Consider the following 25,014-nt stretch of genomic DNA (forward strand, 5'->3'; position numbering starts at 1 on the left):
TGGACATGATAGGTTCCAGCACCCTTGCTTGTCTTCCTGTGGGGATTCTGGGACATAATAGGTTCCAGGACACTTGCTTGTCTCCCTGTGGGGATTCCTGGACATGATAGGTTCCCGCACCCTTGCTTGTCTCCCTGTGGGGATTCCGGGACATGATAGGTACCCGCACCCTAGCTTGTCTCCCTGCGGGGATTCCGGGACATAATAGGTACCCGCACCCTTGCTTGTCTCCCTGTGGGGATTCCAGGACATGATAGGTTCCAGCATCCTTGCTTGTCTTCTTGTGGGGATTCCGGGACATAATAGGTACCCGCACCCTTGCTTGTCTCCCTGTGGGGATTCCGGGACATGATAGGTTCCAGCACCCTTGCTTGTCTCCCTGTGGGGATTCTGGAACATGATAGGTTCCAGCACCCTTGCTTGTCTTCCTGTGGGGATTCCGGGACATGATAGGTTCCAGCACCCTTGCTTGTCTCCCTGTGGGGATTCTGGAACATGATAGGTTCCAGCACCCTTGCTTGTCTCCCTGTGGGGATTCCAGGACATGATAGGTTCCAGCACCCTTGCTTGTCTCCCTGTGGGGATTCCGGGACATGATAAGTTCCAGCACCCCTGCTTGTCTCCCTGTGGGGATTCCGGGACATGATAGGTTCCAGCACCCTTGCTTGTCTCCCTGTGGAAAAGAATATGATATTAGAAATATACATTTAAATTAGAAACATAGAGTTGGAAGTGCTTAACCAGTTTCCAGGTGTATTGTTGAAGAAGAAATAACACTGAATGAAAGTGTACGATTGTATTAAAACATGCCATCAGATCATCAGTTCACACCTCATGGGAATCAGCAAGCTTATTACCCATCATAAATTACAGATTGCTTCCACTGCTCAACAGGTGTCGTCTGGTCTGTCATGTGACTCTGTAGCTTCAGCAGATGACACATCAGCCTTTCTTCCTCGAAGAAGATGGGCAAACTCAGACGATTATCCTCACTGATTGTACATATTTAGAACACCCATGCAAAGGAAAATGATTCTTTTTACTTGAATACTACCTCTAAGATATCAAACACACACCATTGCACCCATATGAGAAAATTGATAGGATTGCTAACTCAGTGCATGACTGTTCTTGTTCAGAAACACTCCCATAGTTTAATCCCATCTCACCAAGAATACACTTTTCTTGCTTTCAGACTTTGGCTCGTTTCCTGTAATGTCCAAGGCCTCTGTACAGGATTTCAACCAAAGAGCTGGTTTGGAGACCGTGGGACCGTTTTCATCCAGTTTCAGTTTCCCCTATGGTTTCAGTGTTGACAATGTAGTGGTGAAGGATGCGTCAGCTTCTAAACAAAAATTGGCCATTCACCCCTGTGATGTCTGTGGGAAAATGTTCACTGAGGCCAGATATGCTGAGAGACATAAGAAGGCCACGCATGAGAAGCTGCATCATCCATGTGTTTGTGGGAAGATGTATACATACGATAGTGGCCTGCAGAGGCATCAGAAAATGTGCCCTGTGTATCTGGCTCAACAAGCTCATCAGCACCAAGCCTAGAAACAGCACAGCACAGGGTATATGATATTAGGGTATGTTTACGGAAGCAGCTGATCAGATTCTTTCTCTGAGCTTTTTTTCAATGGTGAATTTTCTGGATGGGTTCTGCTTCTTTGTTTTTGTCCCAAGCGCCTTGTTTAAATCACCAGTAACCTCTTGCCAGAGTTAATGATCCCCCCCCCCAACTATGTGAGTGAGTGAGTATGGTTTTACGCCGCTTTTAGCAATATTCCAGCAATATCACGGCGGGGGACACAAGAAATGGGCTTCACACATTGTACCCATGTCGGGAATCGAACCCGGGTCTTCGGCGTGACGAGCAAACGCACCACTAGGCTACCCGACCGCCCCCAACTATAAGACAACAATTAGTCATCCACTAATGTTGGTTGTTTTTTTTAATTCTACGGCAATGTTTTGTCTACTAAGCTAAGATTATTGACATAGGAGATTATTTTTCCAAAGAGTCCATCCATTAAGCCCTGGGGATTCTTTGAAGAAAATGTATTTATCATCAAACTTGGTATATACCATTTGTAGAATGGGGTCCAGTTTTGTTGTTTCGTGGATTTGTGGTTAGAATTGGTCTCTGCAACCTTTTCGGGTTATCAGGCTTGGTGGCTTGGTTGATTACATCGTCATACCACAAATTTGTGGATTGCTGCTCGTAATATCAATCACTTGATCATCTGGTCAAGCCTTGATAGTTTTGAGGCAACTTGCATAAAGCTAGAGTGTGGTGCTGAGCAACAGACATGCGCATACACACACACTCTCTCTGTCTCACACACAAACACACACACACACACACACACACACACACACACACACACACACACACACACACACAAATGAGAACATCTTTGATCAGTCAAAAGTCAGGGTCAGCATTCAGGTTTTTGTGAGGATTGCCTTGTGGAATTAAGGTCTTGGTGTTGTAATAGGTGATGGTACCTTGTCAAGCCAAGAGCCTTGAGTGCATGTGTCATCATTTAAGTGCAGAATTTAACGTTTAGTAACCCTCTTGGTGTTCTGTGCAGTTCTAAGGCTGTAGTGCTGTTTAAAGGATGTTAGGTTTGTCTCTCTCTCATAAGGATGGATTTCCTGTTGTGGCAAGGTTAAACATCACTTCCACTTTTCTTACTTGAATATGGGAATTTTGTCTTTGATAGTTTTGGCCATTGTTCCAGCGGCAAGTTCAAGAATTCAAGTGACAGTTGTCCACTGTAAACAAATAATGTTGACAAGTTACTTCTTTTTCATATGTTTTGAAGTTCTTTTTATATATCTAAACAAGAGACATATAATGTGTGTATCCTACTTTATCTGTTGTTTCATGTTCAAAGTGGGCTGGTGGTAATCAAACTTGGGTAGATTCTATTCTTTACTCGAGATGTTGGCAAGTTTTCTATGAATATCAAGCCGTGGTCTTTTGTTGTTTTCAGGTCATGGCAATCCACCATATCTTGACCCCTCATATCCTGAGCCTGGCTGTGAAAATATGAATATTGGTGGATATTACAGACAGTTTGGGCAAAATTTAGGCTGCCATGATGAGTACTCTAGTATAGGAGTGGCTGGGAATGGCAGTGTGAGCTGTAGTGATGGCAAACTCATGTATCCCTGTTCAATATGTGGCAAGGAGTTCAGTCGGCCAGATTATCGGAAGCAGCACAAGGATTCCATCCATGATAAGGTCACTTTCAAGTGTGTTTGTGGGAAGGTGTATACATTCGTACAGAACCTCATACGACATCAGAAGAACTGTTCCTTGCATCTGATGTCCTCAAATAATTAGTGTCACAAACAAGTTTGACAAGCAATGATGTGTGGGATGATGTTATCAGAATCTTATCTGACATCAGAAGAACTGTACCTTTTATCCATTGTCCTCAAATAATTAGTGTCACAAACAAGTTTGACAAGCAATGATGTGTGGGATGATGTTGTCAGAATCTTATCTGACATCAGAAGAACTGTACCTTATATCCATTGTCCTCAAATAATTAGTGTCACAAACAAGTTTGACAAGCAATGATGTGTGGGATGATGTTGTCACAATCTTATCTGACATCAGAAGAACTGTACCTTATATCCATTGTCCTTAAATTATTAGTGTCTTGTTTTAACAAGCAATGCTCTTTGGGAATTTGTGTTCATTTGTGCAGAACCTGAGGCTTCAGAAAACCATCTTTCAATGAATGTTGTTCCAACTTCTATGGCAATCAAGGCTGTTCAGAAATGTGTGTACAGAAGTCATCTGACATTGGAAGAACTGTACCTTGAATCCTCAACAATCTCTTGTCACCAACAGCTTACGACAAGCTTCATTGTTGAGTGAAAGTGTGTACTTTTGTGCAGAATCGCACTGGAATTCGGAAACTCTTCTGTGCAATTGTTGCCCCCTAACAGTTTGTGTTACCAGCATACTTTGACTATACTGTTTGGGCGTTTATGTGTTTGCAGAGATCCAGATGTGTTCGACAAACTGTCCCTGCACAGTGTTTGAAATAATTTAAAAACCTGCCAAGAACAGTCGGGCAGGTGATCTGCAAGTAATGCCGGCCCATCTTTAAAGTTACCTGCCCGCATTCAGACACTAAAAGTATTAAAAAAGTGCAAAACATTTAAATAAGATACAAATCACTACTTGACTCAGTTGAAATAATGCAAACAATTACTTGCGAATGTACAAGGAGTTATAATAATCCTGAATACAAAAGAAGTCTTTGATTTATCTGCCAGACAGAAAGGTTACCAGCCACAGGCAGGCAGTTTTTCCAGACACTGGTTTTATGCAACATTATGACAGCACTGTTATGGGAAGTTGAATCAGACTACACATACAAGAAACTGTCTTTGAATCTGGTTTCACCGAACAGTTTGTGTCACCAACAAGTCTATGACTGTTTGGGAAGTGAGTTGTTTGTTTCGAGTCCGATTACAGCACAAACAGTAAGTGTCCATGAGAAGGCTCACTCAGATTATTTTGAAAAGAAACATGCATCTTTTTGTGTGGGAAGGTCTACATATTACTGAAGAACCTTATTATAAATAGACAAAGCTAAAACTGCCCTTTGCACTGTTCTGAAGCAGTTGCACGCTGAACGTGTTTGGAAAGGAATACTACCATCCACATTAAAGTTAACAACACAGATTCTGATTCATGACATGGTTATTATAAATGTGTTTGTGGGAAGCTCTATACATTTGTTTTGGTCCTGGTAACATAAACTGCCCAACACCATTGTCAAGTATTCCATAGTGTCACCAAGAGTTGATCACCCAGAATGGGAGTGACAGTGAAGTGAGCCTTGTATTTCAAGTGGCCTGTTTTAAGGATAACATTAAGATTGTTCTTCAACTGTACATGTCTGTCAGTGTGTTGATGTTTTTCTTAATTAAAGACTAGAACTGAACTTTTGTTGCTTTCAGACATGGAAAATTCTGTGATTATGAGTGCGAGATTATCAAATGAAGCTGTCCAAGATGTTGACTTAGCCAGCTTTAGTTCGGGACAGTTCTACGAAGAAGCCACAGCTCAAGAAGAATGTGATTTGCCATTACTCTTCAGCTATCAGAGGCACACTGTACCAAAGAAAAAGAATCTTTATCCGTGCGAAATATGTGGCAAAGTTTTCACCGAGGGAAGATATAGGAGACGGCACAGAGAGGCTGCTCACGAAAATCAACCTCGGCATTGTGTTTGTGGCAAATCTTACGTGTATGACAGAGGACTCTGGAGACATCAGAAGATGTGTCCTATATACCAGGCTGCCAAATCTAATAACCCCTGAGTGTCTGTGTTGATTTGATCGTTGTCATAGTGAATAACTTTGGAAGAAAACTGAGCCTTTGTCCTTTGTTACTTTCAGATTCGGGCCTTAAGTTTGCTCCCCAGCAATCATTCAAGTACTTTGATATGGAAACAACGAAAGTGAAGGATCCAGGACAGCCATCTCATGATTACGTGGTGTTCTTGGAGGATGGTAGCAACACATATCTACCCTCTAAATTCACAAATGAAGGAGGCAAAGCTGTGTATCCTTGTCAGGAATGTGGGAAGGTTTTCACCCATCCACACTCGAGAAAGCAACACAGACAAGCCATTCATGAGAAACGGACGTTTTCCTGTGCATGTGGAAAGACGTTCACTTTCCCACAAAATTTGCAAAGACATCGGAAAAGTTGCCCCATGTTCATCAGTGCTCCAAGTTTCTAGCCGAAAATGACTTTCTGTGCACAGCGTGGTTGCTGAATTTTCCCAACAAAGATGACCAGAGGTCTACTATATGCATGTGATTGGCACAACATTATTTCAGTTTGTCTCACACACGCACACTTGCTTCTGACTCCGATCATCTTCTCCAGCTGACAATCTGAGCAGCTACCCTAATCAGCTTGTCAGTAAGTACGCTGTTGTAGAGTGTCAAGAATTGGCCAGGTTCTTTGAGGTGCAGCCATTTGGACAAGAAGAGTTTCCATGTCAGATCGATAATGCTGTATATGTGTGTCCTGAGGCCATGTGATTGCGAGGTACTTTGAATGATGAACCAATGGGTTAAGCAGCGCCTGATCTTGTATGCAACTCCAGAATGACTCCCTTCATGGTTGAGCTAAGATGGTTACATGTCCAGCAGCCATGACATACTGCCAAAAATCATGGAACCATGTTCTTATGGCTGAAGCGTTCGGTCGTCACCCGGGTACAATTTCCCAACTTGGATACAATGTGTCAAGTCCATTTCTGGTGTCCCCGACCTGATTTTGATGGAATTTGCGAAGAGCGGCATAAAACCATGCTCACTCACTCCTATGTGTGGTTAGAGGCGGTCGGGTAGCCTGGTGGTTAAAGCGTTCACTCGTCACGCCGAAGACCCGGGTTCGATTCCCGACATGGGTACAATGTGTGAAGCCCATTTCTGGTGTCCCCTGCCATGATATTGCTGGAATATTGCGAAAAGCGGCATAAAACCATACTCACTCACTCCTATGTGTGGTCAACTGGTTTTCTGGGGCAAGAAACCAGATGCCTTCATGGCCCTCAAGAATGAAAGAAGGAGTGCAACTGCAAAGCATCATGGTACCATGACACAGATAAAGAAGAGACAGGAGCAAAGTCACTTGCTTCAGACTATCAAGGATGTAATTGTGCCCAGAGACTCCTACAAAACACATCAGCGCTAAGTTACTGCCGTACTTTGATACTAAGATTGGAGGGTGTGACAATGACCAGGGTCCTATGCCACAAAATGATCTTAACATGAAGAAGACGTGTTTTTAATATACTAAACCTCAACACCAGAGAATATCCAGTCTCAATTATCTGACAAAACAGATTCCTTTGGGCATAAAAGGCCAAAAAATTGTAACTCATTTACACTTATTCGAACTTGTGACTAACTATCTATCTTTAGCATAGACCTATGACATTCTTAGTATTATTGTGGAATGATGCTCAGCATTTGGGAGCTCCCCTCCTTCATCAAAGATGATGACAGTCATAGTCCACAATACCATCTTAGCGCAAAGACTATTAAATTCTTATCCTTCAACATTGATATTGACAGGCAGAGTGCTAATATTCTACAAAACCATCTTAGCGCTAAGACTATTATATTCTTATCCTTCAACATTGATATTGACAGTCAGATTGCTATTATTCTACAAAACCATCTAAGCACTAAGACTAATAAATTCTTATACTTCAGCTTTGATAATGACAGATTGCTAATATTCCACAAGACCATCTTAGCGCTAAGACTATTTAATTCTTATACTTCAACATTAATAATGACAGTCAGTGCTAATATTCCACAAAACCATCTTAGCACTAAGACTATTAAATTCCTATTCTTCCAAACCATCTTAGCGCTAAGACTATTAAATTCTTATACTTCAACATTGATAATGACAGTCATAGTCCTCTTATTCCACAAGACAATCTTGGCGCTAAGACTATTTAATTCTTATACTTCAACATTGATAATGACAGTCATAGTCCTCTTATTCCACAAGACAATCTTGGCGCTAAGACTATTTAATTCTTATACTTCAACATTAATAATGACAGTCAGTGCTAATATTCCACAAAACCATCTTAGCACTAAGACTATTAAATTCCTATTCTTCTAAACCATCTTAGCGCTAAGGCTATTAAATTCTTATACTTCAACATTGATAATGACAGTCATAGTCCTCTTATTCCACAAGACAATCTTGGCGCTAAGACTATTAAATTCTTATACTTCAACATTAATAATGACAGTCAGTGCTAATATTCCACAAAACCATCTTAGCACTAAGACTATTAAATTCCTATTCTTCTAAACCATCTTAGCGCTAAGACTATTTAATTCTTATACTTCAACATTGATAATGACAGTCATAGTCCTCTTATTCCACAAGACCATCTTAGCGCTAAGACTATTTAATTCTTATACTTCAACATTAATAATGACAGTCAGTGCTAATATTCCACAAAACCATCTTAGCACTAAGACTATTAAATTCCTATTCTTCTAAACCATCTTAGCGCTAAGGCTATTAAATTCTTATACTTCAACATTGATAATGACAGTCATAGTCCTCTTATTCCACAAGACAATCTTGGCGCTAAGACTATTAAATTCTTATACTTCAACATTAATAACAGTCAGAGTGCTAAGGTTTCTTTGAGGGACAGGTCCCTGCACCACAGATAGGATTGTTCATGTAAGTAAGAATTAGGGTAACGTTGATATTCAGGTCACAGTGTTTGTCATCCCAGTAATACACATCCTCATCACACCGCTGCATAATTTGATGTGTTTCATTGTCACATGGTCACATCAGCCAACTATTGTTGCGAATTTGACACCTTTACAAGTTGATATTTTATGTCATTCTCTGTATTTGTTTACATGTAAGATCTCTTTTATCTTTCATCAGTATACAGTGTATCTTAAAAATGAATGATCATGTCAGTGTATATAAATGACAAAGTTTTAGACTTCCTTAGACGATTGAAATAAAGATTTAAGAATATTAGAAGTATTTTGTTGCTTTGCCGTGAATATGGTATCTAGAATGCCTTGACAATCAGTTGAACGACAATTTGATGAATCATTAATGATTCTGGTTGATCTTTCAAATGAAGAAATTCAGAGTCATATCTATAGTTAAATGATATGTTTGTTTATTTGTTGGTTAACGCCGCACTCTGCAATATTCCAGCTATATGACGGTGGTCTGTAAATAATCGAGTCTGGACCAGACAATCCAGTGACTGACATCATGAGCATCAATCCATGCAATAGGGATACGATGACATGCATAAACCAAGTCAGCGAGTCTGACTAGCCGATTCCGTTAGTCACCTCTACAACAAGCATAGTCGCCTTTTGCAGCAAGCGTGGGTTACTGAAGACCTATTCTACCCCAGATCTTCACGGGTCGTGCGGGCCACAATGTGATCATATATGGCAGAGCCTTTGTTTCTTCAAATTCTTCGCTCGCTTGGAGGGAAGTGAGAATCCTTGATGCTGATTGCTAATTAGAAGGAGTTGTATGATCCACGCTTCTGTCGTCAAGTCGATAGAACATCTTCTGCCCAGAGATCGCAAGGTTAGAGGTTTGATCCCCGGCCATGTCATACCAAAAGACGGCAAAAGATGGTTCTTGTTGTTACCCTGCCTGGCTCTTGGCATTAAGGCAATAAAACCAGGACCCACTTGCACAAAGCGATCTTAGCGCTAAGACTATCGTAAGCCTATGTTAAAGAATGGGAGTTACGATCATCTTAGCGCTAAGATCGCTTTGTGCAAGTGGGCCTGACTGGTTCGCTGGTTGGAGTCTGTATACTGTGTCTGAGTGAGGTATCCACGTTAAACTGTGGCACGGTATCTCTGTGGGCTAGCGACATTTAACCCCATTTAACCCCATTTCACCTCACCTCACCTCACCTCACCTCACCTCACCTCACCTCACCTCACCTCACCTCACCTCACCTCACCTCACCTCACCTCACCTCACCTCACCTCACCTCACCTCACCTCACCTCACCTCACCAGAGATGTATTATACTGGTGTAAAAGATCTGATCACGATGAGATCGACTGCAGTGTTAAAACATCATCCTCAAGGACAGACACTAAATACTTAGTGAAGCCTTACAATCTTCAGTCAATGATTAAAACAAAGATATAAATGCATGTTTCTATTCGCCAGGAAGAACAGACTTTAGTCAAACTCATCCTTTCAATTTTGCAGCTGATATTAATGATTAAATATAAATTGTATTCACCGCCTGACAGCTTGTTTTATTGCTCAGTATTGATTTAGCCATGTGAAATATGACAAATATTGATCTGATACGAAAATATATGTGATATTTACTGATGTTTAACCTGGCTGGTTGTAATTGTACCTCATCTTTTTGGTTGTGTGTGTATGAGATAATACTCACTAGTTTAGGGAAAAGGGGCTTTTGTTTCCAAAAATTGAGTGAGTGAGTGAGTTAAAATTTTAAGTCACGTCAGCAATGTTTCACCCCTATTGTGAGTGAGTATAGTTTTTACGCCGCTCTTAGCAATATTCCAGTAATATCACGGCGGGGGACACCAGAAATGGGCTTCGCACATTGTACCAAGGCAAAGCAAGGCTACCCGACCGCCCCCAACCCTATTGTGACTAGATAAGGTCATGCAGTCGTTTTCTAAAGGGCTGCCATCATAGGACTGTAAAATTACTAGCAATGTATCACAGATTTTTGTTCAAAACTCTATTGACTGTCTCCAAAAATATATGATGCTTAGCAGCATCATAGCAAAAGAGAGGGACCCATGTCAGACTGTGGCATGGTACCTCACTGGGCTCGCACTATAAAGTAGAGACACGTAGACACACACGCACATGTCACTATGTAACTGCAATGTACTTGAAGGCAATGTTAAACTCCATTTCACCTCAGCTCATTCTGTCAGCCTCTAACAACCGCTACAATCTTAGACATGAAGGCTTCCTTGAAATCTGTTGTGTTCCTTTTGTGTGCTGTGTTGGTGATTGATTCTGTGACTGATCTGTGTATGAGCTCCAGATAACACCTCCTGAGAACCTTGCAGGCAGAGACTAGATGAGATCTTCTTGTTATTTCAGATGAGGAGCCAGAGCCCTTTATCAGTGGGGGCGTTGGTCATGTTTCTGTTGATCTGGAACGGAATCCAAATTGGAATCTTAAGGAATCCAGGATTGGACAACCTCAGGTTCCATCTGGTCTGCTGCCTGAGACCTTCAACACAAGTGTCTTCGAAAATTTGACTGATCAAGGCACCTTGCCGTTCCGACGCCGCTACAAGTGTCCGCTTTGTGACAAGAGCTTCTATGAGATGCAGTCAGTGCGAGTTCACAAGGCCTCTGTGCATGATAATGTGTCCTATATCTGTGAATGCGGGAAAACGTTTGGTTATCAGAACAGTTTGCAGAGGCACAAGAAGTTCAGTTGTGACTTTGCTAAGTCACAGAAGTGAGACTGAATGTGGGGCTGGTGACCCAGTTTGGATACGATGCAGGAAGTTCCAGATTCGTCCTGGAAATGCTCCTTGGTTTGTCAGGACACTTGCCTTGGTTATGTCACACAAATACTGTGGAAAGAGGCTTCAACCATATTTCTATCATTCACCTTCATCAAAGGAAGAGGGACACAGGTGGCCCAGGGGGCGGTCGGGTAGCCCAGTGGTTAAAGTGTTCACTCGTCACACCGAAGACCCGGGTTCGATTCCCGACATGGGTACAATGTGTGAAGCCCATTTCTGGTGTCCCCTGTCGTGATGTTGCTGGAATATTGCTAAAAGCGGTGTAAAACCATACTCACTCACAGGCGGCCCAGTCGTCTAAAACACCACTGTTGGTTGTGCAGAGTTGTGTCCGTTTGGGCATGCCAGAAGCCTATTATCATGGGCTCTGATCGACTCCCACGCTAATATTTCTTGGTTTATCAACTGAAATAATGTTAAGAGCAGCGTTAATCCAAAATCATTCCTACCTTTCATGGTCATGGTTTGAGTTTCAGACAACATATGGTAATGTCTTGTGAACGCGGTTTACATACCATGATTTTCCACACTATGGTGTGAAGAAACACTTAGCTTAGAAAGCATTCATTCCATAGCCAGCTCCACACTAGTCATGGGAGAAAACTGTCATCTCAGTTGTATGGGTCATGTTCAAGAGTATTCCACTTATATAGCAATGAACATGGACGTGTGTGTGTGGCTGCTTGTATTTGTCTGTCCGTTTTATAGTGCTAGCCCACTGAGATACCACAGCGTTAGAAACTGGCACTAGTCCTATCGTTCTTGCCAAACTGCCCAATGGTAAAGGTATCATAAGGTCTAGTAGAAATTTGCCCTTTTTTAAGAGTTTTGCTATATGTTATCATTATAAGGACTAGTGGCCAAAAACTGTTAGTTTTTAACCCTGTACCATGTTCACTTTGACATGGCACAGTATACAGACTTTGAGCCGTGCAGTCCTTGTTTAATCCCCTTAACGCCAAGCACCAGGCAGGGTAACAACAAGTACCATCTTTTAACTTAATATGGTATGATGTGGCCAGGATCAAACCATCAATCTCAAATCCAAGAATTGCCCTGATTGTGATGCTAAGTTTGTCAGCACCATACCTGTCCCCCTTGGTGGCACCAAAGTGGTCAGTGTAAGACCTGTGTCTCTTCAGGTTATCTTCCAGTCTCACGCTGACACAATCTCATTCAAATCAGATCTTAGTTCTCGCTACCGCTAAACAAAGATCTGAGGACATCCCATTAGGGGTCACGTCACAACGACCTTTCATCCGAGCATCGCTTTCCAGATGATGAAGGTGACAGTCGGAAAGTGATTCCTAATCATGCAGCCTTGAAAACTTTAAACGATAGTATTCCAAACGATAGTTACGGGCTTTACGACTGAATCCATACAAGCTAGGCCTTCTATTAACCATCCCAGAATGTTCTTTTGTTCAGGTTTCAATTTTTTAATCGAGAATTTGTCAAAATATGTTTTGAAGCGAAGTCGCTTATTAGACATTAGTGCCATAAAGCACGAGAAAGCTGCTTTCTGATTGGCTTATGTCGACTTCCTGTCAGTCATTCCATTGGTCGGTCAAAGTTCGCGAAAGGACGTTTTGACGTGACCTGTAATAGGATGTCCTCAGATCTTTGTTTAGCGGTAGCGAGAACTAAGATCTGATTTTAATGAGATTGAAGCTGACATTCCATGATATAACTGAAACACCCTTCCATATGGCATATAACCCCCAAAGTGGAGGCACATGTATACTTTGGGAATCAGATGGGTTAGTGAAGTCTATACTAACGACTAACGACTTGTGCAGTTTTTTGTACAGTGCCAAAAATATATCTCATGTTTAGTTTGCCTAGAAGTTATTTTCAGTGTTGTGTAACATTTTGTGACATGGATATTTCACAAAACATGTACAAGTTTTCCATTTATAAAAACTATATATATTTTCTCTTTTTGTTGGGTTGTACATAGAGTAATGACTGCTGATATCGGTGCTGACATTATTTACTCAAGTGCTGGAGAAACGTCATTGTCTGTGTTAAACAGTCAGAAATAACAAATACACTTGATTGTCTTTGTCGCTAATGAAGGGTATCTTCCAAAAGTATCTTCTTATCTGATTTGCCACGCATCCGACAAAAGTTTTTGTAACTTTAATTGTTATTTCAAATTGATACACATATGAAATTATCAATTACCACATAAAGAATAGACACATAGTAATTATGCTTTTCTTTTTTTTTAGACAAGTTCAATAACTTATTTAATCAGTACTATCATCTGAGATCATAACAGAGTGTTTGCATGACAATATCCTTTCAAATAATGTTCTTAAACATTTTTTACCATGTTACAAAACAAACTTCTTATTCATTAAACATTTTTTCTTGGCTTATTAGGTGCAGAATATCTGTGTCACGCGTTAGGTTTTATACCATGAGCTAGAGAGTGAGTGAGTTAAGTTTTACGCCGCTTTTAGCAATATTCCACCCATATGACGGCGGTTTGTATAGTAATCGAGTCTGGACCAGACAATCCAGTGATTGACATCATGAGCATCGATCTACACAATTGGGATTGATGACATGTATCAACCAAGTCAGCGAGCCTGACCACCCGATCGTGTTCGTCACCTTTAATGGCATGTATGGGTTGCTGAAGACCTATTCTACCCCGGAATCTTCACGGGTCTCCCTGAACTGGAGGAGAGTGGTCTTAAACCTAATGAGGGACACGTAATAAAAAAAAACAGGTACCCTGAGTGATCCTGCTACAACAAATTTATCTTATCGACATGTTTTAATGTGACATTGTAAAAGAAGTATCACAAATTCCAAATTGATAGAAAATATTTGTTCGATTGAGCTAAGGTTAACTTGTGCTATGTCACGTGACTTCCATTGACTCGGAAAAAGCGTACAGCTTTTTGTTTGAAGCGGGGTATAAGAGATTTATCCCTCCCCCCCTTGTGAAGTTTATTAGCCTCCAAGGCGGGTTACACAGTGTTTTATCAAGATCACGTGGACCAATCAGATCTCGTCCTTCTGACATGGAGGTGGGATAAATGTTTTTATACAAATTGTAGAGTGGTACCGATAGGGAAGGACATGCTTACCCTTTTCACAAACACACTAATTTTCAGTGATCCATTCATATCATTTTCACAGCTATATTGAATCCGTTTCGGCAGATAATCAAGACTGGTCATTTTATCATGGTGTAACGTTTAATATCTGCATTTTCTCTGAATCCTAATATATAACTTGCTTTGGATATAATTATTATATGAAAACTTGAATGAATGTTTAAGATGGAGGGGATGTTATCATGGTGTAACATTTATTCTAAGTTTTCATATAATAATTTTATCCAAAGCAAGTGATCTATTAGGATTCAGGGAAAAATGAATCAGTTGGAAAACTTCTATCTAATAATATCCTTGTTCAAGCTGCCAACCAACCCCTTTCCACAAAATGATCTAAGTGCTATGATTTTGTAAGTCTATGTTAAAGTATGGGAGTTACGATCATCTTAACGCTAAGATTACTTTGTGGATGGGACACTGGTTTCTAGTTTGTGTGACTATTATGGTTTGTTTCGAATCAGGTAATCGATGTTCTAATGTAATTAAGTGAACATCAGTTTATTTTCAAGGGTTTTTTTTAACTGACTGTACTATGTTGTCATTTAGGGAGTGTTTATGCACAAAATTATGTCCGACTACACCAAGTATCAATACATACTGCCATAATGAGCTGCTATTCCTCATATTGACCTGGTGATGCATTAGCTGGCATAAAGTGGATCTGATAAAATTCTAAATATCGTTGTAGTTTACCAGATTTTATCAGATTCAAATTAGTGAGTCAGCATTTGTAGCAGCTAGAAATCCTCAGGGAATTGTTTATCAACCAAGAGTCTAGATGTTGACAGCGGAGTGAAGACCATAATGTCAGCCTCACAATCGGCTTGAGTGGGAGATCTTTTGATGACGAAGTACATGAAACTTCAATGTTTACTTGAAGATATCAACTAAATAAACATTGTACTGTTAGTTAAATATTGAGAATTCCATTTTCACATATTTAACTTACCTGTTACTTTACCTTAAATCATCTGTTTCAGTCAGAGGTGGTAATTGAGATTTGAAACCTCTGATCTTCCAGCCTTGCAGTATGGCTCAGTTGTCATCTGTTAAGGTTTCCCAGACTTACCTGTTGTTGTGTCACCTCTTATCATGTCCTGTCTGTAAATATCGCTGTGCTATTCACTGTGCTTCTTTGCTGTCCCCACAGCACTCTGCTTCTTGATGAAGACCGCCATTACACCACACTAGACATCTGGGACTGGCTGAAACTTGGACTTTTTGTTGCTTTCAGATGGAGGAGGTTCACCAGGTTTCAGTCAGTCTCTGGCAGTGTTTAAAACAGAGAGGGACATTATCACAGCTGGAGCACGAGCCTACTCCGCAAGCCTCACCAGCAAACAAGGGGCTATGTTCATCAGTCCCGAGATGGAATCGGTCCAGGTGTTTGGATGCTATCCTGGGGGCCTCCTGGACAACAATAAGATCCCCTGCCCAATATGTGGAAAGACCTTCTCGGGAATGGGCCCCCTGATGGACCACAAGGCTGCTGTCCACGACAATGTGTCATATGTCTGCGTCTGTGGGAAGAAGTACAAATACAGACCCGGTCTGGTCCGGCACCATAGGTCATGTGCTTACAAGAATGGGCTGGGAGAGAGTTAGGGCATCTCTGTGGCTGTATGGCAGATGGTTCCTTAGGTTAGATTTGTGATTAACCTTTCAGAAGTTTACCTTGGTCCTGGGGACTCTTGGTAATGTGAATGAGTGAGTGTGGTTTAATGCCGCTTTGAACAGTATTCCAATTATGTCACAGCATGACGTGGGAGGAAAGCCCAAAGTGATTCTGGGATATTTACCAGTTTTGATGAAATCCACAAGCACAGGTATGGTGCTGACAAACCTAGAAACACAATAGGGCAAACATGGATCCGTACCCTCCTTCGTAGGTTTCTGGTGTGCTCAAGGGACGCAGCTCTGCACAACGAATTGCAGCACTTTGAATAGATGATTGGGCCCCCAGTGCTCCCCACTCTCAGTAATGTATTTGAGGGGTCCTGGGCATTTCATCAATTGACCACCGTACCATCAACAAATGCTGAATGTTTCTTGAAGTGTTTCTATCCTTATAGTAAGTCTAGATAAACAGACATACTAAGGATGCCAGTCTTTTAAAGGGACATCTTATTATTATATACCGGTAATCTAAATATTATGATTTAAATATTAATGATTGTTTCCTCAGAGACTTGTGCAAGTCTAGATGCTTTATAGTTAGTATGGATTGGGATGTTGTATTTTCAAATGAAATCCTGGAATTGAGTGAATAAAATCTTACATCGTGTGTCCCATGATTGATTGTATGTCAGAACAGAGCAATGAGATGACTCTTACATACATGACTCTTTCGAAGTTTCAATTATCACAACATCAAAACATCTGGATACTCTTTTGCATCTTCTCAATGTCTTGCATCCAGATAAAACTTGCAAGGACATGACATCTGTAACACTGTGGTAGATGTGTGTGAGTTTGATTTAAACATTACTGTTTAAGATGTGTCATGGCATATGGGTGTCCATCTTCTCGAGGCAAGTGCGTTAACTGACCATAAAAGTCCTTTTTTCTAGCCTTGCTGAACTAGGCTGCAGTTATGGAGTTATATTTTGGCGGGACAAATGAGTCCATGCATAGTCCGATATCCGGTTTGTAAAGTGACATGCAGATTTCAGTCAACTGCAGGATTTGCAAAGCATGTGTATCAACAACTGGGCATCAACAGATATTTTCCAAATCTGTTCATTTTTTTAATCAAGGAGATTTGATGCACTTTGTGAAGTAAGACCCATTTTATTACAATTCCGATCTGGATTATCAATCAAATAGCCTTCACTGGGCAATGCCATTTTATTTGAAGCAAATGCAAGAGATATGAGAGGTGGAATCTGATTGGTCAATAGAAGGGACATAACTCGTAATAGCCACAGGTGGCACTACGATCAAGCCCAAAGATTCCAGCCTAGTTCGTCAAGGGTGGAAACTGGACGTTGAGAGTCAGTTATTTCCCTTGCCTGGGGAAGATGATGAACGTGATGTTGGAGGAAAGTTCCAACGGATGCAGATTTTGACCACATTGATCAAACTCACTAGTGCTTGGCTGACCCATGATTCACAAGATGAATCTGTAAATCAAGTCATAATTAGTTAAAATGAAACTTATTACGAGTATCATCTGGCAGTGAACAACTTAATCCCAACAAATAAAGGGTTCATATCATGGTATTAAAATCATACTCTCTTGGTCACCCCTAGAATTCCATGCCCATCAACCTACGCTTGTCATGAGAGGTGACTAAATGGATCAGGTTGTCACATTCTGCCATTGTTCCCCTATGCTCAAAATATGGATCACTGTTTTATCTGGACCGACTTGATCATTTACAGATCGCCATCATTTAACTGGAATATTGCTGAGTGAGGCATTGAATAACAGACACACATGATTAAACATCTGGGGCTATAATGTGTGACCTGGATAGAACTATGAGAGAGGGCAATAGATGGGTAGTCTAGGTCTGGGTCATGTTTTAAAATGTCCCTTTCCATAACCTGCAAGAAGACTAACCCCCCTTTGGATGAATGTTACAGGTGGAAATATGAATCAATATGAAAACAAATCAGAATACAATTATGACTTCAAGTACTTCCGTCAAACGGGATCGGGTGGTTAGGCTCACTGACATGGTTGATGCATGTCATCGATCCCAATTGGGTGGATTGATGTTCATGATGTTAATCACTGGATTGTCTGGTCCAGACTTGATTATTCACAGACTGCCGTCATATAGCTGGAATATTGCTGAGTGCGGTGTAAAACAACAAACAAACAAACAACTTCTGTCAAAGAATCACTTTGGAATATTTTTATTATTTTACATGTCTTGCATCTAAAAATATACCCAAAATAGAGTTAAACGTGTTGAATCATACTGTATAAATATTGTAATTCCAGATGTTTTTTAAATAGCATCTGGAATATATATGACATGGAAGAAATATACATGAATCATTACGCAACAAGTTGACAATTCTTTTAACAATGCCCATTTGCGCCAGTCGCTGAAATGGCCACAAGAGGGGCACGAGTCGCTGTTCAGCTTGTCCCAGAATAACACGAGTTGGTCACCAATGAGACATGTCCTGGACTTGAGTGTGGCATAAATCAACAAAGAAGCAATGTACCATGCCATCTGTACATGATGACACAATCACAGAGCCTGACCACCCGATCAGTGAAGTCACCTCATACTTCAAGCATAAGGCCCGTGAAGACGCCGGGGTAGAATCAGTCTTCAGCAACCCATACTTGCCGTAAAAGGCGACTATGCTTGTCGAAAGAGGCGACTATCGGGATCGGATGGTCAGGCTTGCTGACTTGGTTGATGCATGTCATCGATCCCAACTGCGTTGATCGATGCTCATGATATTAATCACCGGATTGTCTGGTCCAGACTCGATTATTTACAGACCGCCATCATATAGCTGGAATATTGCTGAGTGCGGCGTAACACAACAAACCAACCAACCAACAAGCATAGGTTGCTGGAGACCAAATCTAACCCAGAAACTTTCAGTATGTCAAAGAAAAGATTTTATGAGAGAGGCACCATTGTTTACTTGTTTGAGTTGCCTATTTTAGGTAGGCTAGGATACAACAATCATGGGTGCGTCTGTGGGAAGAAGTACAAGTACAGGCCCCGTCTGGTCCGGCAACATAGGTCATGTGCTTACAAGAATGGGCTGGGAGAGAGTTAGGATATCTCTGTGGCTCTGTGGCAGATGGTTCCATTGGTTAGGCTTGTGATTACCCTTTCAGGGATTTACCTTGGTTCTGGGGACTCTTGGTAATGAGAGTGAGAAACTCCAGCCTAGTTTGGCAAGGGTGGAAGCTGGATGTTTAGAGTCATTTACCGTATCCGACGTAATAAGCGCCCAGGGCGCTCTCAAAATGAGAAATATGGGGGCTCTTATTAGAATATTATTTTGATGAAAAAAACAGAGTTGAAAGATAAATTTTGTTGTTTATGCTGACAGCCTGAAATGTTTATATACGACAGATATATTTTTCCAGAATTTAATTGCCCATAATTAAGGGTGCATATAACACATGAGTGTGTATTATACACGAATAAATAAGTCCTGTGTACATTGATCTTTCAGAACGGGTGCTGATTGGGATTGTTCACTAGCCAGTATATTAGCAAATATCACTGTGGGGGCTTATAAGATCGGGGCGCTTATTACATCGAATATGGTAACTCCCTTGCCTCAGGAAGATGATCAGTGTCATATGATTACACAGAATCACAGAGCCTGATCACCTGATCCATGAAGTCATTATTCACTTGATTGAGTTGCATCCCTTGGTTATGCTAGGATACTACGATCATGCGTTTGTATCTTAGATTCAGTGTAATTGTGACCTTATCAGCACAGCACATACCTGTGTTTGTTGGTGTCACCATAATGCCAAACGAACATTAATCCATGATCCAGTTGGGGAATGAGACTTGTCTGAAAAAAGGGGATGTGTGCACGCCCTACAGCCCCGCCCTCTGGATATAAGTAGTGGACGATTAAACGGCGTATTGGTGAATCGCGATTTTTTACTTCTCGATACAAATATCAATCACAGTCACACACTGTATAAAAATTTCAATTCCTACCTTAAATGTTTGCTTTAATATCTAATACACCAAACACTAAATCATAGTGGAAATTAGTCGTGAAAATGTAAATATTTTCTTCCATTGCACCATACTTGGTTCTGCCAACTGTAAATTGTCAGTGGCAATCCTGTCTTTGAAAAAGATGGCTGAGGCAACCACAGTTAAGAGCACATGCAAGTATCGTGATACGTATCGGGTCATAAGCAAGGTATCGTGATACGTATTGTGATACTCAGTTGGTGTATCGTCCCAGCCCAGCTGAATATGCCTGTGCATGTCTTCCACTGGCTTCTATTAAGACATTTATCTGACAAAGATCAGGGTTACTTTATCATGGGCGGGTTTTAGGAAACTTCCGATGTGACCTTGGCCCCAATCACTCACTCACTCACTCATTGTCTCCAAGATCACTCTTTACTCGAGGGGGTAGGGTAGTCTAATGGTTAAAGTGTTCGCTCGTCACGCCAAAGACCCGAGTTCGATTCCCCACATTGGTACAATGTGTGGAGCCTATTTCTGGTGTTCCCCGTCATGATATTGCTGGAATATTGCTAAAAGCGGCATAAAACCATACTCACTCACTATTCTTGACTACCAGTTGAACAGAAGGAACTATTTCCCATATCACTGTTGACATAACACAATAGCTGGATACTTTGTCTCTTTTATTTCATAACCCACCTTCTCACACTGACTGAAACAAGATTGAACTTTTTATATCTTGCAGATGATGGAAGTTCAGTGAGTTTCAGTCAGTTTCGAGCTGACCATTCTGCCCAGCAAGGAGGAAACATATTTGCAAGTTCGTTCCTACAGAAAGTCCCACATATTAGTCAGATACACTTTCCACGATACAGCCCTTCAATGTCGGGGAGCTCCTTCCCGAATGTCCGATGTCCATACTGTGAGAAAACTTTCACAACCAAGCGAGCAATGACGGTCCACAAGGTGTCCGTGCATGATAATCAGTGCTATGTTTGTGTGTGTGGAAAACAGTACAAGTACAGATCAGGTTTACTTTATCATGGGCGGACATGTCCTGTGAAGCTGGCGTCGTCTACGTAATTGTTGGTAACTACTTTTTGAAAATATTTCAAGAATTTGTGGTTCATACATTTTTATTGCACTGTGTGTGTCCACACACTTCACCAACTATAGAGGGTAGGGAATACCTATGCCCAATAACTGTTCACAAGTAATTCGGAACATCTTTTCACAGATCACAGGGATTTTTCCCACCCATTTAACAATCACAGATAATTATCATATAATTTAGTTTCATAGAGATAAGGCATAATTCAGTCTGACTGAATAATGTCAGACGGATCGTCTTGGGTGTTTCTTGATATATTTAGGAAAGTGTCCCCCAAATTTACTATTTTTGGTGCCAACATAAAAAATGGTAATGAAGAAAGACAATTCACGAGAGAGAGAAACGAAGTTTCACAGAAAAAGTGTATTTTTTTTGCAAATTCATACCAGGTCTGTTGAGAAATAATGTATCATAGCTAATTCGTAACAAGAAATATTAAATCACAGCAAATTAAAAGAGCTATTCACGTATAACCTATTGGTCTTTCCTACCTGCATTTATACAACAACGTTCTTCTTTCAATACTGTTTCAGTTATAAAGATTATGCAGCTTAGAGTCATGCTGTCTCATATAGGAAGACTGTTTGAAATCTCAACTCACATCAAACTTTGATAGGAGTGAGTGAGTGTGGTTTTATGCCTCTTTCAGCAATATTCCAGCCATATGACCTTCACACTTATTACCTGGGTAGGACGTAACAACATCGTGTGAGCAAACAGAAGAACCGCATTAGAGAACTTTAGATTGAGCATAGTAAAGTTGAATTTTAGAAACACACAACGCCTCAACGCCACATGATCAACTGTGGTTGTCTTGTCGTAAGAGGCGACTAACGGGATCGGGTAGTCAGGCTCACTGACTTGGTTTATGCATGTCATCGATCCCTATTGCGTGGATCGATGCTCATCATATTAATCACTGGATTGTCTTGTCCAGACTCGATTATTTGCTGACTGCCGTCTGGAATATTGCTGAGTGCGGCGTTAAACAACAAACCAACCAACTGTGGTTGTGTATTTTAGTTGTCAATGGGGTAACATGTGTACAATATTTCTCCCAATGACCATATTTGGAATGAAATATTGTGTCAAGCAACATAATCAAAAAAATAAAAATAAAGTTAGCTTAATCCACTGTTGGTGGTCAATTTGTAAATTGTGTAATTTTCGTGATATAGTGAAAGGTTTGAACTTGTTTCAAAAGTAGTATCATTTATTTGTGGTGTTTCCATAACTTTATTACCCATATTAAGAACTGATCCTTGGTCTTTAGCTGATAGGCTCAACGCTTTGACCACTGGCTTATCCCACCACCCATAAGATCTGTGAAATCAATCACCACAGTTTGCTGACCAGAGTTGCGTCCCTTGGGCTTGCCAGAAACCCTGGCAGATTCATCGCGATTATGTTTCTTGGTTTGTCAGCACCATACCCATGCTAGTAGGTTTCATCAGAATGGTAAATATCTTAGACCTGGCTTTTCCTCCCACATTAAGTTGACATCCTGTGATATGACACGAATAATGTTGGGGCGGTCGGGTAGCCTAGTGGTTAAAGCGTTCGCTCGTCACGCCGAAGACCCGGGTTCGATTCCCGACATGGGTACAATGTGTGAAGCCCATTTCTGGTGTCCCCCGCCATGATATTGCTGGAATATTGCTAAAGGTGGCGTAAAACCATACTCACTCAGTCAGGTGAGGTGGAATGGGGTTTAATGTCGTGTCCAAGATTATTGCATTTATATAGCAACGTGCATGCACGTGTGTGTGTGTGTGTGGCTGCTAGTCCGGACTGATGCCGATTTAAAGTGCTAGCTCGCTGAGATACCATGCCGCAGTTTAACATGAATACCCCACTCAGACACAGTATACTGACTCCGAGCCGACCAGTCCTTGTGTTAGCCCTTAATGCCGAGCGCCAGACAGGGTAACAGCAAGTACCACCTTTTAACGTCTTCTGGTATGACGGGCTGGGGATCGAACCCCGGGCCTTCCGCTCTACAGGCGGACGCTCTACCATTAGACCATGGAGGCGGTCGTTCAAAGTTTCATAAAACCAAACTCACTCACTCACTCCTTTACTACGTGGCAATTCTAGGATGAAAATGTGTTGAGTTTCTTTTAACCATTCATGCACATGAATACAATGACTGTGCCACAACACTACATGCGAGAGACCCGTGAAGATCCGGGGTAGAATAGGTCGCATGCTTGCCGTAAAAGGCGACTATTCTTGTCGTAAAAGGCGACTAACGAAATCGGGTGGTCAGACTCGCTGACTAAGTTGATGCATGTCATCGATCCCAATTGCGTGGATCGATGTTCATGTTGTCAATCACTGGATTGTCTTGTCCAGACTCGATTGTTTCCAGATCACCGTCATATAGCTTTAATATTGCCGAGTGCGGCGTAAAACAACAAACCATCCAACCAACATGTGAAAAATTCAAAAACATGTTCACAACAAATTCAGAGGCCCATTTTGTGTCCAAAGACTAGTTCCGCCTTTTTATCCTTGCAGGTTCCAGGTCAATGGGTTTTAATCAGTCAGTGGCCTCAGACTTCAGCTTCTACAGAGACACCAGGAACATGTATGACCGCCACAAGAATTCTGCCAATCTACCCAGAGCCTTACCAGGCCTCGACTCACCTCGATATCCCATTCCAGAGGCCACACGTTCTTTATCTGGATTGATGTGTCGGCAGTGTGGGAAAATGTTCGCAAGCTCGTCGACTTTGTCTGTTCACAATACTGCTGTGCACAAAAATGCCTCGTATGTTTGTGTCTGTGGGAAAAAATACAAGTATAGACCTGGCCTTCTGCATCACAAGACCACATGTACTGTTGTGGCTCGACAGAAACTGGACGGATCGGGGGTGCGCTGAGCTACGCGGGGTTACCCTTTGTTCAGCCTGTGTGTTCATCTGTTGAAAACTCAAGTTTGGGTGGTAGCCTCGTGGTTAAAGCGTTCGCTCGTCACGCCGAAGACCCGGGTTCGATTCCCGACATGGGTACAATGTGGGAGCCCATTTCTGGTGTTCCCCGTCGTGAATATTGCTAAAAGTGGTGTAAAACCAAACTCACTCACTCACTCAGGTTACCTCAAATATACTCAAGACTTCTCAAAGCAGTGGGCGAGGTGTGTAACCTTGTCCGAACTGTTGATACATCAAAGTGATCAAGGCCTGATGTCAGGACATCTACCAACACAAGCTATGACATCAATAGTAACAGCATTAGTAGCCGTTATAAAACGAAACATATTGTTATTCACTAACTTCGCTTTTATCAGTCTGTTCGGAATATGTTCATCGGTTCTATGACATCAATAGTGACGTTAAGTTTTAACAGCATTAGTAGCTGTTATTAAACGAAAAACATTGTTATTCACTAACTTCGCTTTTATCAGTCTGTTCGGAATATGTTCATAGGTTCTATGGCAGGCAGTAATCATGGACACCTCCCTAAGGACATTGCCGGACATCAAATAATATAAGGCGATGTCCATGAACCTGCAGTTCAACAGTATTGCAGCAGACTATTGTGTTTATAACTATTGTGTTTATGACTTTTGAAATAGGGTCACAGTAGTAGTATTAATAATTATTTCAAATTGTATTGCAGTAGGTATTTTAGTCAAATAATACAAAGACTTGTGTATGAACCTGCAGTGCAACAGTATTGCAGCAGTGTTTATAACTATTGCAACAGTGTCACAGTCGTGTTATAACTATTGCAAAATATTCTTTAATTTTTGCAACAGTATTGCAAGAGTGAAAATTGTATCATGATTGAAGCAAAGGGACATTGCTGTACACGGAAAGGTACCTGAGGTAGATTTCTGTATAACAATTTACAGGGACAATACATCGACGGTTCTGTGTTTTTTCAAATCATGCATGAACTAATTTCCAAGTGTGACGTTACATGCCCAATTCAATTTTCAAACCAAAAGCGGGGCATGGGTGGCCCAGTCGTCTAAGGCGCCG

At 41.2% G+C, this 25,014-nt stretch overlaps 1 protein-coding gene across 6 annotated transcripts in view; it reads left to right on the top strand.

The window, feature by feature from the left end:
* Positions 1 to 25,014, top strand: part of LOC139447268 (uncharacterized) — a 97,629-nt gene that overhangs the window by 54,453 nt on the left and 18,162 nt on the right. Inside the window, exons 3-4 of one of the 6 annotated variants that reach the window (XM_071228552.1) lie at positions 20,660 to 21,003; positions 23,546 to 23,957. The exons of 2 other annotated variants lie outside the window; for them this stretch is intronic. In XM_071228552.1, coding sequence (XP_071084653.1) covers positions 20,660 to 20,997 — 338 coding nt within the window. In that variant the 3' untranslated portion in view covers positions 20,998 to 21,003; positions 23,546 to 23,957. Of the gene's footprint in view, positions 1 to 1,195; positions 1,590 to 3,002; positions 3,369 to 5,432; positions 6,740 to 15,497; positions 16,399 to 20,659; positions 21,004 to 23,545; positions 23,958 to 25,014 lie in introns of those variants that run through there. 3 more of the 6 variants (XM_071228546.1, XM_071228544.1, XM_071228548.1) reach the window with 3 other exon arrangements.

This window comes from Haliotis cracherodii, unplaced genomic scaffold (assembly GCF_022045235.1).
Source record: "Haliotis cracherodii isolate W230 unplaced genomic scaffold, xgHalCrac1.p SCAF_7, whole genome shotgun sequence".
Taxonomy (NCBI): Eukaryota; Metazoa; Mollusca; class Gastropoda; order Lepetellida; family Haliotidae; genus Haliotis; species Haliotis cracherodii.